Consider the following 16702-nt stretch of genomic DNA (forward strand, 5'->3'; position numbering starts at 1 on the left):
AACCATTGCACATCCCTCTCGACTCACATTTAAATCAAGCTACATGCTGATATTAAAGTTCAATTATTATTCAAGAGTATTCAGAAAGCTACTGAGCCACATCCTGCTTTTTAACGGCCGCTAATACCGACCTAAACCAATTATTGTTCATCTACATAAAAGCTTTGACTCACGTTTCAACCTCCCCTCCTCTAATGCACATCATCAAGGAGGAAATTACACAGCGCGCTTGTTAAGTTTGCCAACAGTGAGACAGCTGGTAGTTTCGCCACCACTGGACTGTGTAAAGTAAGCAGCTGCACGCGCGTGTGTGTGTGCTTTTCAGGCGGCGGTGGAAAAGTCTGCAAATTAAAAATCTTATTATCACAATGCGAACACGCTCGTTACATTCAAATGTGCGTCGAATTGAAAGCGTGTTTCTTAAAAAAGGGCAACTGACTTCTGGCAGAGTGATTACATTTTTAATGCAAGGCGGCGTTTTGATGTAGCCCGTCCAGGTGGTGCCATGCTCCTCTTTATGTCCTTGGCAGGATTAATGTGGCACTGCATCGCGTTTTATGAGCGGCCTTACGCTTTGCATGTGAAAATCTTGATTTGCAAAAAAAAAAAAAAACTACAAACAAAACCAGTGCAGAGTACGGCCTTAAAATGTGATCTGAAATGTGGACACAGTTATTCACTCCATCGGATATTAAGTTAAAGAAATGATTTATTTCATAAAATGACAGAAAGGAGGGATGTCTAAGGTGATATCTTAATTTTCCTATTACCATATATCAAAAGGGAGGAGTGGCATTTAAGAACCAGAGAATGGGAGGCCGTATTTCTTATGTACCTGATCTTGGTGACTAATCAAGCAACTAATCACTCTCAAATGACAGCTAATGCCTATTAACTTAAACCGGGGCATAATCCAGGGTATTTGGAGAGAGCTTTAAAGCCATTTGAAGTTTTATTTTTTAAAGTGGGAATGCACAAAATTCTCAGTACAAGGTCCAATTACTAGCTTTTCTCCAACCGCATCACATGCTTTATTTATACCGTACTTGTTTTAATTGCACAGGTATGTTAAATAACTCATTGAAAGTTGTCTAAAAAGCTGCACCTGGGTACAATTATAATAAGCTGCTTTGCTTGAGCATTTTATTTTTAGTTTCAGTCCAGTATGTTTAAGTGCAGGAAACGGTACTTTTTACTCTTCTACATTCATCTAACAGCTGTAGCCACTTCACATGCATGCATTCAATGCATTGTTGTGCAACATATAGTAAACTACTACTAAACCACCACTGAAGTGGTGCTTGCATTTGAATGCATCATAATGCTACAGTTATAATACAGTGATTTAACATATAAAAACTGACATTTTGATGTGAAATAAATACTTTTATAAGGTATTTTAAAAAAGGTTTGCAACTTTTACTCATTAACATCTAAGTCTTCCACCGCTGGAACACTTATTACTAGGTACTGATTTCCAGAGCCAGAAAATAACTGCCCCATTTATATATCGGCAGTTAAGCGAGTAAAATACGACCAATCTGGAAGTTTTTCAGAGTTTTTCGTTGGTATTTTGATTGATAAGGGTGGTATTTCAAAAATCCCCGCAGCACACCCCTGCTTTCCTCTCATAAATTAGAAACCTCCAGCTTGTGTCTCCAGCATCCTGCCATGTCCATGAGGCATGCACGGGGAAATCGAGGAGGAGGAGGAGGAGGGAGGAGGGAGATCTCTCCCTGCTCTCTGTTGATGTTCCTCCCTGCAGATGACCTCATGTGTGGAAGAGGAGGAGGAGGAGGACGAGGAGGAGGAGGAGCCCAGCGTCCCGGCCGGAGCTCAGCCTAACCCACCTTGGCGGATCAAGTGTGGGGCTTGAGTGAGTTTGTGTGGAGATACCGCTCAGAGGACAGGGAAAACTTTTCTTTTTTATCAGTACTTTAAGATCCATGACATTTATCAGGTAAGACTTTTCACGCGCTTTACGCGCGAGTTGCGATTAATCGCGGAGGCGTCGGCTCACTTTGTTTCGGGGGAAGTAGCGGTGAGGTGTGAGCGGTTTTTAGTGGCAGTATGTTGGGAGGAATGTTGGGACATGCCCACGGAGGAGCCGTTCAGAAAGCAGCGGCACTGACAGCTAACTAATAATAACCCTTTTATTCTCGAGTTAGTAAAAGTTGCTCAGCCTCCGTGCTGGTAGCTGAAACGCTGACGTAACTTGCTGAAGTTTAAGCTAAGTAGCTAAGTGAAGCGCGACTTTAAGTGCAGGTTACGGTTCCTTATGGACACTGGCTGACACCCACACTGAAACTAATCAAAGGAGTAATTGACTGAAGGTGTTCCACTTTTATTTTACCAGCACACTTATCTTTTAATTATCATGGTTTCGCCGCTTTTGATAATGAAATACTTCAGCACTTTAATCGATTAGTGGTTCGACTATTTTTTTTTCAATAGGTTAATTTAATCACATATAATCGCATATTTTTCTTTTACTTTAGTGAGTCTAAATTTACTAACAATATTTGATTATTTTTTATAATATATATAAGTGTATTGGAAGTTTTTTCATTGATTCAACCACAGAAATGTCAGACAGGAGTGATTACACCTGCCTCAACTTCCTTTTGCCCAAGCTGACATTAAAAATACTCTTTTCATTCAGTCGTGTATTCAAAACTCAAATGTAGGAGTCTCATAATAGTTTCTTTTAAATCTAATGGTGAATATATTGTGGGTTTGAGTGTGTTTTGTCAATTTTGTCTGACTTTTAGTGTAGTAAACAATTGATAGTTTAATCTTGATGATGACTTTATCCAGTCTGCTATTGCGGCGTAAACTAAGTAGATTTTTATTGTGTCCTAACTTATTTTAAGAAGATCAGGTGCAGATGTTTTACAAACAGCTCCGTATAACTGTGTGGTCCTGTTTGATGCTAAAGCTAGCCTGTATTTTGTGATTGGATGTGGTGGTTTGGAAAAGCAGAGCCAAGCCCAGATATAGTAGCAGTCTTAAGGCTAAAGGACTGTAATCTTGTCCACCCACATAAATTGAGTCATTGAAGTTTGACCACTGGTTGGATGCGACTTCTGCTGCCTTCAGCGTATTTGGAGTTGAGGAGTCTCTTTGTAACGCGGCCAGGTGCTTTGATAAACCAAAGCACCTTCTGAGGCATTTGTGTGTTTGTGAATGTCAGGATGAGCCTTTGATCGTTGCCAGTGCATGAATGCTTCGCTTCAGAGCGCTGACTCTATCTGTGTTATGAAGTCCTCACAACCCCAAAACCTTCTGGCGTGCTGCCTTCAAAAAAACCTGCCATAACATCTGCCCTTGCCCGTATTGAGTTACTTGTTTGAATCTCGCTTGAAGGGCAGCTCCGCTATATACAGTGTTGATTTTCCATTTAAAAACCCAACAGGTGGAACAGGCTTTGGCCCTGACGACCGCAGTGATGGCCGGCTAACGGGAATGTACTCAACTTTAACTTTCCAACATAATTTCAGGCAATTTCACGCTGATTATTGAACCATTAGAGTGGATTTGCATGGCTCCGTGCGCTGTTGAGGCCAAGGCTAAAGCTATTGTCTGTTATAAGATGCTTGCCATACAGAGCAGTCGCCTTATTAAAAGTGCCACAAGGGTCTGCCTCTCGCTCTCTTCAGAGCCTGGTTCCCATGGTCCCTAGCCAGTTGGCCAGTAACAGATGCTGGCATCGGAGTGGTGTTGTTATGGCTGTGCGTGGAGGGAAAGTTACCGGAGCCAGTGACCTGAGAGATGGCACACACCAAACTGTTGATTATAATAAAGATATAAAGATAACGATTTCATCTGATTGGAAGAGTGCAACAGGAGGAGCTTACAGCTACAATCCAGATTTTTAGCAGCTAGATAGATAGATAATTCAGCGTACTTCCTAACCAGGACTGTTTGTGAATGAATACAGGGGTGTGGGTGAGGGTAACCAAATCTTTCTGCACTTTAGCTAATGTCTAGCCTTGCACAAGCCGGAAGTTCAAGAGCGCGATTGTATAGAACGCTATATAGCTTCACACCTAACCTATTGTGCGAGGTTCAAATGAGTTCCAGTGTGCACGTCTGTTTTGTTTCGGTCAGCTAAGGTGTGCAAATGATGTCATTCAAACTCTTGGACTGTTTCCAGCTGGAAGTTCGTTTACAGCTCAAAGGCAAAGAAGACAAACCGCAGGATTTTGTTACAGTATCCGAAAGATTAATGACTTATTACCTATCTGTTAATCGTGGAAGCTCTCACGGAAGCAATCTCCGTGGCAATCTATCTGGAAGGGATTCTCACAGTGTCTGCTGCGAGTGGGATTCATGTAACCGAGCCACTGCGCTACTACTTTTTCTCAAAAGTATTAAGGTGGTTTTAGGCATGTTGTGAAATAATGGCATAATAGTAGGAGCAGTTACCCTCCGAGCTCCTGGAACCTGAACAAAGCGGAGGCTGTTATGTGCTGTTTGCCATGCTGCGAGGGACAAAATCTCCTGCCAGGAGGTACCTGAGGTGATCATAAAAAACAAGACTGCTACAGTTAGTAGCCAATATTCAGTTTACTCTTTAAAAGAGAAGACACATGAGCATATCTGAGTCCGTAGGTTGTAAACCATCAGGCAAAGAAACAGGGTTCTGGGCATTCAGAGCAGACAATGTGAAACTGCTTTAGCTCAAGTTTCTTAGAGGGTAAGCTTATGTATCACAGCACTTACATTTTAATAGCCTCCGTTTTGCCCCCAGGTCGTCTATTAAAGCATTAACGAAATGACAGGCATACTTTTGAAATTGCCATTGTGTTTCAGACATGAGTTTGATTTGTAATGGACTGAAATAATGCGTGTCTCGCGTTGGGACTACGTTTTCTGTTGTATGGGTTGAAAGTCCAGGTGAGCAACATGTACATTATGTTTGTTTCCGGCCCCCCGTGCATGTGCATATGCGCCCTAAGGCTCGCATGTGTGTATCTACATCACATGTGTGTGTTTGGACGGGCTTCTTAGTAACAGCTGTTACTGATTTACATTTTTGTCAAGCCTTTTCAAAACCCCTAGAGACAGACAGGGGGAAGAGAGGAGGAGATAGTTGCGGAGCGTCGTAAATGTGGCTATGAAATGCAGTGTGAGTGGAAAGGTATATCCAATAGGAATTCAAATTCCATCTAATATTATAATATCTAACTTTATACTAATATCTGTGTTTTCATTGCGATTCTGAAACATATTTGGGGTTTAGAGTCAGGAGGGTATAAGAGGGAATGTGTGGCAGCCTGTGAGCAATTTCCTTTGCAGGTGTGCACACTGTCTGCAATGTGCATGTGTACATAGGGCATATCAATATGCATTCTTGTGGACTTCAAACGTCATCACTTGCTGCCCGAGTACTCCTCCAGCTCAAAGTACGCAACCTCAGTCCAAATGAACAGATGTGCTTTACCAGTTACCAGTCAGTTTTATCAAGGAGGTATTTCGTGAACTATCCCCAAATGCACTTTGTGGACGTCATTAAGCGCAAATCTGTTCAGAATGACCGTACGCGTCTTTCCGTCTTCCTAAGTTTGTACTTAAGAGCTGATCTTGTCCGAACTACCGAGTACACAAGTCTCAACGTAACCACGCATAGTTTTGCAGTTGTACATAAGTTGTTGCTCTCCAACACTGTAGTGGGCGCTGTGGGCTGGTGCACAGAAAGACCTCTGGAGGGCTGCAATTGAAGAAGAAAGCGAGGCGTGACGGTCCTATGTTAAAACTGAAAATAGCTAAATATCAGCATTGTGCAACGTGTTGCTTTCTACTCGATTTGGGAAAATTCTGCTCTTTTTATCGGTTATAATTTGGAAGTGGGCGTAAGGGGATGTGATTGTGTAATCTCAGACCAATAAGCCAACAACAATCAGTGACACTGGTGTATTAAGCTTGATATAATCCTTTCACAGCATTTGGCTTCGGATCGTTTTAGTGTCAGACGGGCCAACGTCTGTCCATGTCTGTTATAACTTGGTTTGAGAAACAGCTTCACTTAAGGGCTTTAAAGCTGCTCAAAAAAACTAAACAGTAGCCTGTCCTACATACCTGAATGAAGAATGTTTATTTAATTTGACTTGCCACTTGTGCTCCTCCATGTGGCTTCTGCTCTACTTTATTAACTATTTACAGGCATTTGTTTTCCGTCACTAAATACTACACTAAATACTAAGTTCAGCGAGTGCAGCTGAGTGAAGCGTTGAGCTAAGAATAAACCCACATTCCAAAATTTCCTAGTGCTGAAGACATCTTATCTGCAAAGTCTGAAGTCCTGTTGAATGTTCAGTGGCTTAAATCCTGGCTTTCTAAGTATGCTGTGTAGGTTTTAAATCTATTGCTTGACTCCCCTTATTCTAAAATCTTTTTGGCTTGACGGCCTTTTTCTTAATGTGACCTTCTGACCGAGAAACCTGAATAGAGAAGAAGAGTAGTAGAAGTGTTGCAGGAACTTCCTCTAGACTTTAAACGCTACTTGTTAATGTTTTACCCTTAATCAAATACCAGTCTTCCTTGGAGGCAAATGTCAAATTGAACGTAAGTAACAGCGGCTCAGATTTGTGCATCTTCACTCCAGGTGTTTATTAACGCTTGATTGCGACAGAGAATTAGTAATCGTGTGATAAAGTTTAATCAGCACTGATAACGGGAGTAAATGAGCGCAACTTGGATGAGACAATTGTTGTTGCTCAGTGTGAAGTTAAAGCCGTTGGGGATGGTTGTTGGTTTGCGTAAGGAGGGAGATTTCTACGTAATTTCTAACTAACTCCTGCTAGCGATGTCCCAATCCGATATTTTAATATTCAGCATCGGCCAATCCGAGTCCCGATCCAGTCTGAAATAAACCAAAATGTCCTTTCCTGCAGACTCATGAAGACTTTAATCGTATAAATCTGTGTTCTCTATTCCAGAAATGGGCCGGTCATCCAACACTATAAAGTCTCTCACCGTGTCTGTAATATTTTTTCCTTGTTGCTGTTGGCAGCTTGGCCGCTAGCCAACCGCCACTAAAACTGAGGAGGAAGAAGACGCTTTGACGCCGCAGGGACATGGTTTTGGTTTATGGCAGACCTGAAATCAATAACTATAAAGCCTGATACCGAGCCAATCCGATCATTTAAAAAACGCTTGAATACCGATGCCAATCTGGACATTCCCAATCTGTCTATCTACAGTAATCCTAGTCATATATATATATATATATATATATAAATGTATATGTGTCGTTTTATTCCAACATTTATGTTCAGGTTTCTTCAGCTTCCAGGACCTGTGGTGTAACTGTATGGCAATTACACAGTGCCCTGTTAAACATGCCTTGACACCTCTAGAGCCACACATCTGGGACAAAAGACACATGTTTACTCTTTGCCACTGCTGAGACAGCGTTTATTGTGGGGCTGTAAAAGGCGGACAGGATACACAGATCTCATTGTATCGTACTGTACCAGTTAAGCCACTCGAACGACGGCATTATCAGAACATGAATAGCAAAAGAACAAATATAACTCAGGCATGTTGGATCACATTTAATCGGGATTTCCAATGAACAAAACCGAGCGGGGGGTTGCGCTCTCACCGAAGTCACACAATGACTTTCAGCCGTTGTCCTCGTCGTTATTTATAATTTCCCATGCCAGTATAATAAGTAGATCAGACCTGTTATCCATTTTAATTTCACGCTGAGCTGTGTGGCTTGTCCTCTTCAATAAGAAACTAGCTGTCTCTGCCTGAGGCGAAAGCTTTGAATCTGCCGGAGCCCTTGATGAGTAATTTTCCTCTACCCAGCAGTAAATAAACACTGAGGTATAACATGTCTGAATGGCCGCCGGTTTTCTCATTGTGTTGTTTCGTAGGAATTCTCCCCATAATCTTCTCATATTCTCTCAGACGAGCTTGCTACATACCAAAACATTTGGAGTTTTGATTGTATTGTTTTGTCAGTTGACAGGGCAGGCAATGATAACATCCTTCTCATTCTGAAACTGAATTTGTACCCCGGTTCATTCGGTTCAAATGCACATCTCGTTTCACAGTTCCTAAAAAGTTTTGTGGTGCCCTCGGGAAATTTCTTCCACGGAATTGCCGTATTTCTCAGTATAATCTCCCCAAAAACCGCCACTTTATTGATGTTTAGTGGCGTTTCCCAAGTACAAGACCTGTTGGTGTCGGTGAAAGGTTCGTGGTAATCTGTTTTCAGAATCACTGAACCTCTTAGGGGTTTGGTTCCCCCGGCCTCACTTCCTGCCCTTTAAAATGTTCATTAGTGTGTATTCAAGATTTGTATCAGTTCGGCACAGTTTATTTGGCCTTTTTGAAAGGCTAATCTGTCGCATGTTATTCTGAAAACTCGTGCATCAACGTGCTGTTTGTCCAACCTATTTATTGCAGATTAGCGATGCTAACTGGCAGCCTACAGTCAACTTTGAAATATATTTGGTATTTATTTAGCATTTGATGCATAAACCACTTTGTGTCATGTATAAAACGAAAGTGTTTTGTGTGTGAAGTCCTGTCATAGCTGAGCAAAAGTAACAAGTGATTAAGGGATTATGGGTTGTTGCGCTGAATGAACATATTGCAGAATTTGTCGTTGCTTTAAAACCACTGACAGGAGAAGTAAATAACCGCGTTGTGACAATGCGAGGTTCTGCTGGGAACCTTTTGGACCTGGCATTCGTGTGGATGTTCCTTAGACGTGTAGCACCCGCCTAGACCAGATCAGGCACCCCCCACCCAGTAGCCATGGCACTCCTTGATGGGAGCAGCCATCCCCAGCAGGATGCAGCCTGACAAAGACATGCACTCAGACGGTTTAGGGACAACTAAAAAAGAAAAAAAAAATGGCCTCCAAATTCATTAGGGAGACCTACACAATATCAGGAAGGTGGTCATAATGTTATGTCTGATTATGAAGTATTAAACATGTGTGATATTAACATTTTGGTCTGCTTCTCAGTGGCTCTGAGCCAAAAGGCCAGGCAGGAAACACTTGAGTGAAACCGGTAGAGGTGTTCCGTAAAAATATCTATCCTTTTGTTATATCCCTTCCACTCACATTAGTGTGAATAACAACCTTTTGTTTGCTGTGGCTGACACTCAGCTCCTCCATACCTACTCCCTACACTTCCGCTTTCAAATGTTTGTTGGCTAACTGGCCATTGTTTATGGACCGCTTGGACACACAGGCCTGTTTCCTGCGCTCACGGACGGACGGACGACAAAAGGACAGATAGTCGCGGAGTTCGCATGAGAGTTTCAAAGTGCTGCCGGTTCACTTCAGGGCCGCGTTTAATAAACCGGCGCGAAGGTCAGCCCACGGTGAGAATTTCCATGTCGCCGTGACGACCGCGTGGACATCCGAGAGCGATCATTCATGTAGAATCGGCTGGTGGAGGGAGCTGGCAGGGCGTTAATACGGGGGGGGGAAGAGAGGAGCACGTAGGGTGGAGAGCGGCCGTTTGTTTTAAAATGGTGGAAGAGGCGGCGAGGCTGACCTGAGCTTAAGGGTGGTCTCTCTATTGTCTGCCACTTAATTGAGGACAAAGCGGGCTCCGGCTCGCCAACATCCAGTGTATGTGAAATACTTCCCCACCAGAGGCAAACAATCCTATTTCCCTTCTATATATAGCTGCCTTCTCAGATGTCTGCGGTGCACCTACGCGGCCCCATTAACCACATGGCCTGTCCACATGGTGCAGGTGAGGATTTTTTTTTTTTTTTTTTTTCCCTCTTCACAACCCGGGTGGATTTGAACTCTATCACATCGAGAATGACCTGGAAAACACACATGTTGATAACCCGAGGCACCTTTCAACCACCCTGGGCTCCAATTTCTCTGAAAGGAAAGGAAACCAGCTTGACATTGTGCCTCAGATTGGAGATTGTTTTCATTGTTACCTTGAGCTTTTCCAAGGTAACGGACAGAGCCCCCCCATGCGAAAGCCTTAGCGCTGGCATATGTCTGCTTGAAAATGCCAGCAGCGGGGAAGCATCCTTAATGACGCGGTCCTCTTAGTGCGTATCCCTTCAGTTGCCCGGGGTATTTTGAAGCCTCTTGAAGACTTTTGACAACTAGGCTGTTGGCCTCTTCAAATAAACAGAGAGGCAGCACCTAGAGCACAATACTCTGCTGTTTCACTGGGCCGGTGTGAATGTTGAGAGTCTATTTTGTCCATTCAGCCAGCGTGTGTCCGCGAGGACTTGTGAGCCCCTGTGGGACTTTAACTGCACTGCTGTAATATTGAGAGGCCCCTTCTAAGGGACCATGGTAATATCCAAACACAGACTAAATGCAGCGGGATAGAACTCAACCCGAGGGCTTGAGGAATTTTGATTCCCGTCTTTTCTGAATGCCGTGCAGTCTAGGATTCTTCTCCAAGGAGACTTCCTTACAGAGGCCGGCCCCACTGAAGCTGTAGCATATCTGCATATGGTATTGAGTGCGTTGCCTTTGCCACGGTGAGATCCAGATGGCAAAAAATACATCTTAGGCAACATCAACATATAACGTTACCGTTTCCAAAATGTTTTCATCAACGTAGAAAATTGTGAAATTGTGTGTTACGTTGAGGATATCTTAGTGTGTGGGTTAAACTGACCATTATCACGTATTGTATAGCTATGCCTGATGTTTGTAGAAGATAAAATGAAAGAAATGAATCAGCAGAATTCTATTGGGACCTAGGAACTAGTAACATATCACTTCCACCTCTGTGTGAAATCAGCATCATCTTGATCAGTAATTGCCAGCTTCATTGTCAAGAAAGTCTGCATGGTCCCTTTTGTATTTGTGAAGTGTGCAGCCCTGATTCTACATTGTCACTAGCCTAACATGGCCAGACTTCAATCTGACCAGAATGCGAGTCTGGTACCACATCATTTAAATTTCATTGCGGAGCATATTCCCGCCGATACGGGAAAAGAATACCGGCACAGCCGTCGCCTTAATAGCTGTTCATCCTTTGAAGGTGCGTCACTGTCAGTGTCTTTTGCGACCGTCACGTTAGCGGAAGCTTCTTCGACTCCAGACGTTTTGTTGTAAACTAAGGCCACGTTAACACGGATAATATGTTGGGGTGAAACGTCTTGCACGTTTCTGCCATCTGATGTTTCATATCAATAACACATCATAGGCGGACTACCGATATCACACATTGACCCCTGTTAGGTGGCTAGGGCAATACATACTGTTTCTTGAATTACAAACAAAGTGACTTCTTCCTCTAAACTTTGGGAACTGTGTTCTAGCTTCTAGGCTACACTCTCACTCTCCTGGACTCAACATACTCACGGTTTGTGATCACTCTGCTGGTTTCATTTAAGCTTACGTCACATTTCTACACCTGATACGAACGGACGATAGCGGCAGGGCTCAGAATAAAAAGTGTGAGCGCGATGACTGAAGAGGTGATGTCTCGGCCTCAGTGGGTGCTGACTTGTGTGTGTGTGTGTGTGTCTGGTGGCTGTGACGGGGGAGGGGGAGGAAGGAATTTGTCACGTTGGCTTTTGGAGTTTCAAGAGGGCGTTTCTCATTTCCTTCGGGTTAACCTGGCTGATGTTTATTGTTACTGTGGAGATGAGCGTGGTGCAGCTCCCACGCGGCACCTAGCACTCCTGACTAGACTGACCGAGCAGTCGGCTTCACCGTCAGAAACTAGGCTCATGTCAGTTACATATTGCATTACACCAGGTGTCCTGCTGTTAGGCTTTTTTTCTTTTTTTTTTTTGTCATGGACATAAGCGCCCAAGGTCAGGCACCAGCGTATTTTTTTTTTTTTTGTGCGCACGCAGTCAGAATGATCGATACACGAAGGTCAAGGATAAAAAAACAAGAGTGCAGTCTGAGAACATAAAGGGTTTGCTGTGTTTCCCCCGGATATTTCAGTGAAAAAAAAAAAAAAAACAGAAATCGGTACCTTGAAACTACACTCCTAATCTTGATTTAGAGCGTATGCCTGGTGGAGTAAAACCCCATGAAAAGTTAATGTTTTGACCAGTCGGTGCAGATTCGAGCTGCAGGGGCTCCTCGGGGATTCACCCCCACATATACCTGCGCCTCCCATAACTAATCGGAGCGGGCTCCGGTCCACGATGTTTCATCTGACACCATCAAGGATGAAAAGGGGGCGAATCGATATCCCCTCTCACAGCAGCAGTAAAAGGGGACCTAGATATTTAAAGCCCGGCTTCTGGGGTTGAGAACTGTGTGTTTTGTTTGCCGATGCATACCCTTATTTGGTTGAGACCGTTCTTCTTCTCTTCACTGCTCTGCTGCTATTAATACAGAAGAATACTACGCGAACGGCAGTAATACGCAGAGAGGGTTAGAAACCGGAGATCCCACACCATTAACTGTTTTAGCTGCCTCTGTTGTCGAGTTGAGAATGTTTTAAAGATGTCCGACTTCGTGAGACTATAAATAATCGCCAAAGCAAACAAGGCCGGACCTCGAGTTCATGCTATAGCGTTTAACCCCGAGGATTCAAAATGCGCACTAACTTGGGAACAACCCGCAGGTATCAAATGTAAACAGCCAAGTTCAGCCGCATAGCGTCAATTACATGTGGAATTCGGGGCATTCGGCTCAGTGTTTTCCTGCATAACAAGATAGCAGAACTTGTCCTTTTCCGTTTAAATATTACGGCATTCTTTCCATGCGCCCCTACGCTGATGACCTGCAGGACTGGGAGTGCTGTGGGAAAACTCCCAGGCGGCTGCCAGCTAAACAGTATGAAATGCGGATGCCGACCGCTTTGCCGTCGATGCATTAACTTTTCGAGGACGCATTTTATCTCGTTTGGTTATTTGAGGTTAGAAAAGACAGGCGCACGTAGTCCGTTAATGGTTTTCTTATTTGCAGGTGAGTGGGGGAAACCTTCCTGTGTTCCTTTTTCCCATGAACAGAAAAGGTACATTCTGCGTTGCTGGATTGTTTCCGTACGTCCCCTCCAGTGACAATGGATGCGTTTCATTTGTCTTTCTGCGGCTGCGAATGACTGAATGCTTCTCTTTTCTTTCCCCCCCCCAGGGGCTTTGCAGAGAGGATTCCAGGAATCTTGCCATGTTCAAGGCGGTGCTGAAGAAGAACAGAGATGGAGGAAAGGGGAGCAAGAAAGATTCAGGTATGTGTAAGTTCGGGAGAAAAAAGGCAGCCAAGACGTCGGCTTCCAGTAAACGGATACGCCGAAACCCCAAGGCTCAGACACCACTCTCAGGGTTTCCAAATTCATTCCTGAAGAAACTTGTCTTTTATGGACACCTTTCGTGGGAAAGATTCAGAGCGCGAGCACATTAAGGGAGTCGAAGTCTGAAGTGTACTCTTGGCGAATAAACCAAAATGATAATGTAGAATGTACCCGCTAATATCAGAGGGACTAGGGTGCAGTTTAAGGATGGTGCAGACAAAATTACAACTGTCTGAGCCCACAACTACCATGCCACCGGCGACACAGCCCGCTGCATCCAAATGTCATCCAACCATTGTTATGTCTGTCAGTCCAGAATGGGATGCCTTCAACCTTTTATCTACAATTTTGACTGGAGATCCAGCCGGACCATTGTCTCACAGCAGATGTCCTTTTGGAAATTTTGTCGAATTTTCCAACATGACTAACCGTGAGTCATCCTCAGCTCTCGGCTGTCTTGACAAAGCAAATTGACCATTTATGCTTATACTGCATCTACCAGTCTGGGCTTGCTTTACCACCCCAGAGCTGAGTTCTTCTCTCTCTCTCTGTCTCTGCCTTTGTCTGACTGTTCCACTCAGCAGTCGGTGGTAAAAATTCAAAGGGAAAGGGTCTGACTTTCCTTCCGCGCTCCGCAACATCACCTCCCTCGTCCTCCAGCCCGCGAAAAGCGACTACCGCAGACGTGCGCGCGTTGCTTTTCAAGAAGCTGTCGCAACCTGTCTCCGCTCGTGTGAATCACGCAGCTTCCCTGTCGCCCGGGACGGCCGCGCACCCGCGTGCGTACGCGCTCAAACGCTGGAGGACCCCCGTACGTGTGGTAGTGTGGGAGCGGCAGAGTTTTATGGCGGGATACGGCCCCTTTATCCCTGCCTCACTTTCCCAGTTGGGCCCCATCCATCAAGGCAAAGCAGCTCTGGTCTCAATCTCTCATGCTGGGACAATAAAAATCTGGCCACTCCTCTCTGTTGTTTAGGGCTCTTAAGACAGATGAGAGGTCACAGGGATGCAGCAGTTAGCAGCGGTCACTTTGCTCCGCCGTTGTTTCGGCATCAAACAGATACATGCAAATACTGTCTTTTTAGTGCAAGGTTTTACCGGTTTGTTTAATTTACCTTAGTGAAATACGAGTGTTTTTGGCAAATCCCTTGTTGTAGTTTCTAAGAGTTGTTTCTTATTAAGTCCTTCTTTGGGGCTGTTCTGCACCACTCGGTGATTACTCGCCCAGAAGGAGAGAACTTGTAAATGTAGGTGCTTTCTGGTACTTGAAATGAAGTTAGTAGCACGGAGGCTCCCGGTAGGGAATGCCGTGTTAATCACATTGGGTACACAGAAATATAATTAATAGTCTCTGAGACGAGTTAGTACCATATTGCTTATAAAATATTCACCCCTCCTCCTGTACCGTCTGAATTAAATTTTGATCGAAAACGGCTCGGAAAATTCAAGGAACTGATTCTCGGTGTTACGTTATTCCCAGAAGCCTGGTAGGTAGGATTAACGTGTTCGTTATGAGCAGATTTTGTTCTTGCACGTCAATGAAAACTGGTGCGGCCTTTTGTTTTTCGCAGGCTGTGCAGACCTTCCCTCCTTCAGAAGGCCCAGAAGGAACAAACTCCTGCGCAGTCTCCTCACCAACATATAATGGAAATAAGTGGGAGCGCAGACGCTGATAATAGTATAATTGCAAGATAGCTCAGCATATGTTGCTCATGACTTGGTGGCTACGGACTGTATGCAACTTTAAAACAGTCAAGGAAACTTGGCCCCCACGCCAGATACCACTACAGTCATTAGCTCTCCTTTGGGATCTCCCCGCTGCCAAGACCACAAAAACACACACACTTTGCTAATTTAGTCTCTCCATCTTGTGCTCCTCCTAGATCCTTCCTCCTCCTCTTCCTCCCACTCCCGACTCAGAGCGATTCTGTACGGAATCTGGTTGGAATTAAACTTTCTAATCCCTTTTAAGTACTCTTTTTATGGTGAGTTTCCAGCAGTGGGACACAGGGCACGTTGCGTTTGATGTGCGCGTTCGCTGTTTTAGCTCCGTCCCGTTTTTCCTCGCGGCGCGGGCGTTCTTCGCCGGCGGAGCTCGCGCTAACCGGCGGCGGGCTCGTCGTTTTCATATTCAGACGATACCTTCCGCGTGGTTGTGATTTCCTCTCGGATGCAGCCGCAGAATTCCTTGGCAGCGGCGTGGAAACATCAAACCCAAGTAGCAATTAACACCTTCGCTGTTGATGTTTCCAGTGTTAAATGTGAAATCCAGTGTGAAAGCGCTCAGACATTCAGGTGTGGTGGGTCGTGACGGCCCTGACTGCAGATAATTGAGTCACATGTAACCACGTGGTTCTCCTTCTTAGCCTGTAGAAGAAAACTCTGATACAGTTATGGACTTTAATAAGATCTTTATTACGCTTTCTGGCAAAGCGGCCCGAGCGGTGTCAGTTTTTCCCCCACATGTTGCCTCCATTAAAAGACGTAGAGCATATAAAGAATATCTTCTACGGTTCATGATGTGACCCGAATAAAGTGCATCTTTGACTCAACTTTAGTCGCTGACTGTGACTCGCTGTGAGTGCATGGGTTGGGTGATGCCTCCAGTTTCCCGCTCCACGAGCTCGGGCTGCTTGACTCAGCTGCCGGGGCAATCGTCTGTACGTTGTGGGCGACGCAGTGTTAATCACTAGCGCTCTCTGAGGCCGGTAACAGTTTCAGCTGTTTAACACACACACACACACACACACACACACAAGCCCCGTGCACACGGACACATAGGCAGCCACCGCCAGTTGGCAGGGCTTTTCTCTTTTTGTTTGGCAGAATCCACGCGTGCACCTGGCCGGGCCGGGGATCGCAGTCCTTTTGTTGACCCGAGCACAGAGCTGGGGGTGCAACCTTTCAGTGTCTCTGCAGAAAAGCCGCTGTGCTCGTAATTAACTTGGCGGGACTGATAGGAGTAGTAGATTTAATCAATTAAGCGTGCAAAATAAGCGAGGGATATAGGTGGAGTGCTGGTGCTGATTTTTGATCATTGCATCTCCTGCAGAATTCTTGCAGAGTTGCAGGAAACTAACGTCGTTTTAAAGAAGCAATTTTAAGCAAAAGTGGACGTTTTAGATCGCAGAAAGACGAAGAGACTGTTTATTTTGTAGAGGGCCCTTGCACAAATTAACGGTGTGTGTGTGTGTGTGTGTGTGTGTGTGTGTGTGTGTGTGTGTGTGTGTGTGTGTGTGTGTGTGTGTGTGAGAGAGAGACCATTAAGTCCTCTGTTGCCTCAGCTGTGGTGGTGAATGGTACATGCCGTCTCTGCAGTTTCTCTTGAGCTTCTTGGGTGTTTTGACATGGAACGGTGATTTGTTGTTAAAGGTCAGAAAACAGCAAATTGGCTTCAGTGTGGGATTTCAGTGCGTTTTGAGGAAGTTGGAAATACTTATGATACTTGTGATCTCTTGGCAATCGCGATTTTTAGCAAGTGGTTT

At 44.6% G+C, this 16702-nt stretch overlaps 1 protein-coding gene across 2 annotated transcripts in view; it reads left to right on the forward strand.

The window, feature by feature from the left end:
- Positions 1 to 1802: 1802 nt before the first annotated feature.
- tanc1b (tetratricopeptide repeat, ankyrin repeat and coiled-coil containing 1b) overlaps positions 1803 to 16702 on the forward strand; it is a 98156-nt gene continuing 83256 nt past the window's right edge. For both annotated transcript variants that reach the window (XM_047600284.1, XM_047600285.1), the window contains exons 1-2: positions 1803 to 1960; positions 13061 to 13154. In XM_047600284.1, the coding sequence (XP_047456240.1) occupies positions 13094 to 13154 (61 nt within the window). In that variant the 5' untranslated portion in view covers positions 1803 to 1960; positions 13061 to 13093. The remainder of the gene's footprint in view (positions 1961 to 13060; positions 13155 to 16702) is intronic.

This window comes from Mugil cephalus, chromosome 12 (genome assembly GCF_022458985.1).
Source record: "Mugil cephalus isolate CIBA_MC_2020 chromosome 12, CIBA_Mcephalus_1.1, whole genome shotgun sequence".
In the NCBI taxonomy this organism is placed as follows: Eukaryota; Metazoa; Chordata; class Actinopteri; order Mugiliformes; family Mugilidae; genus Mugil; species Mugil cephalus.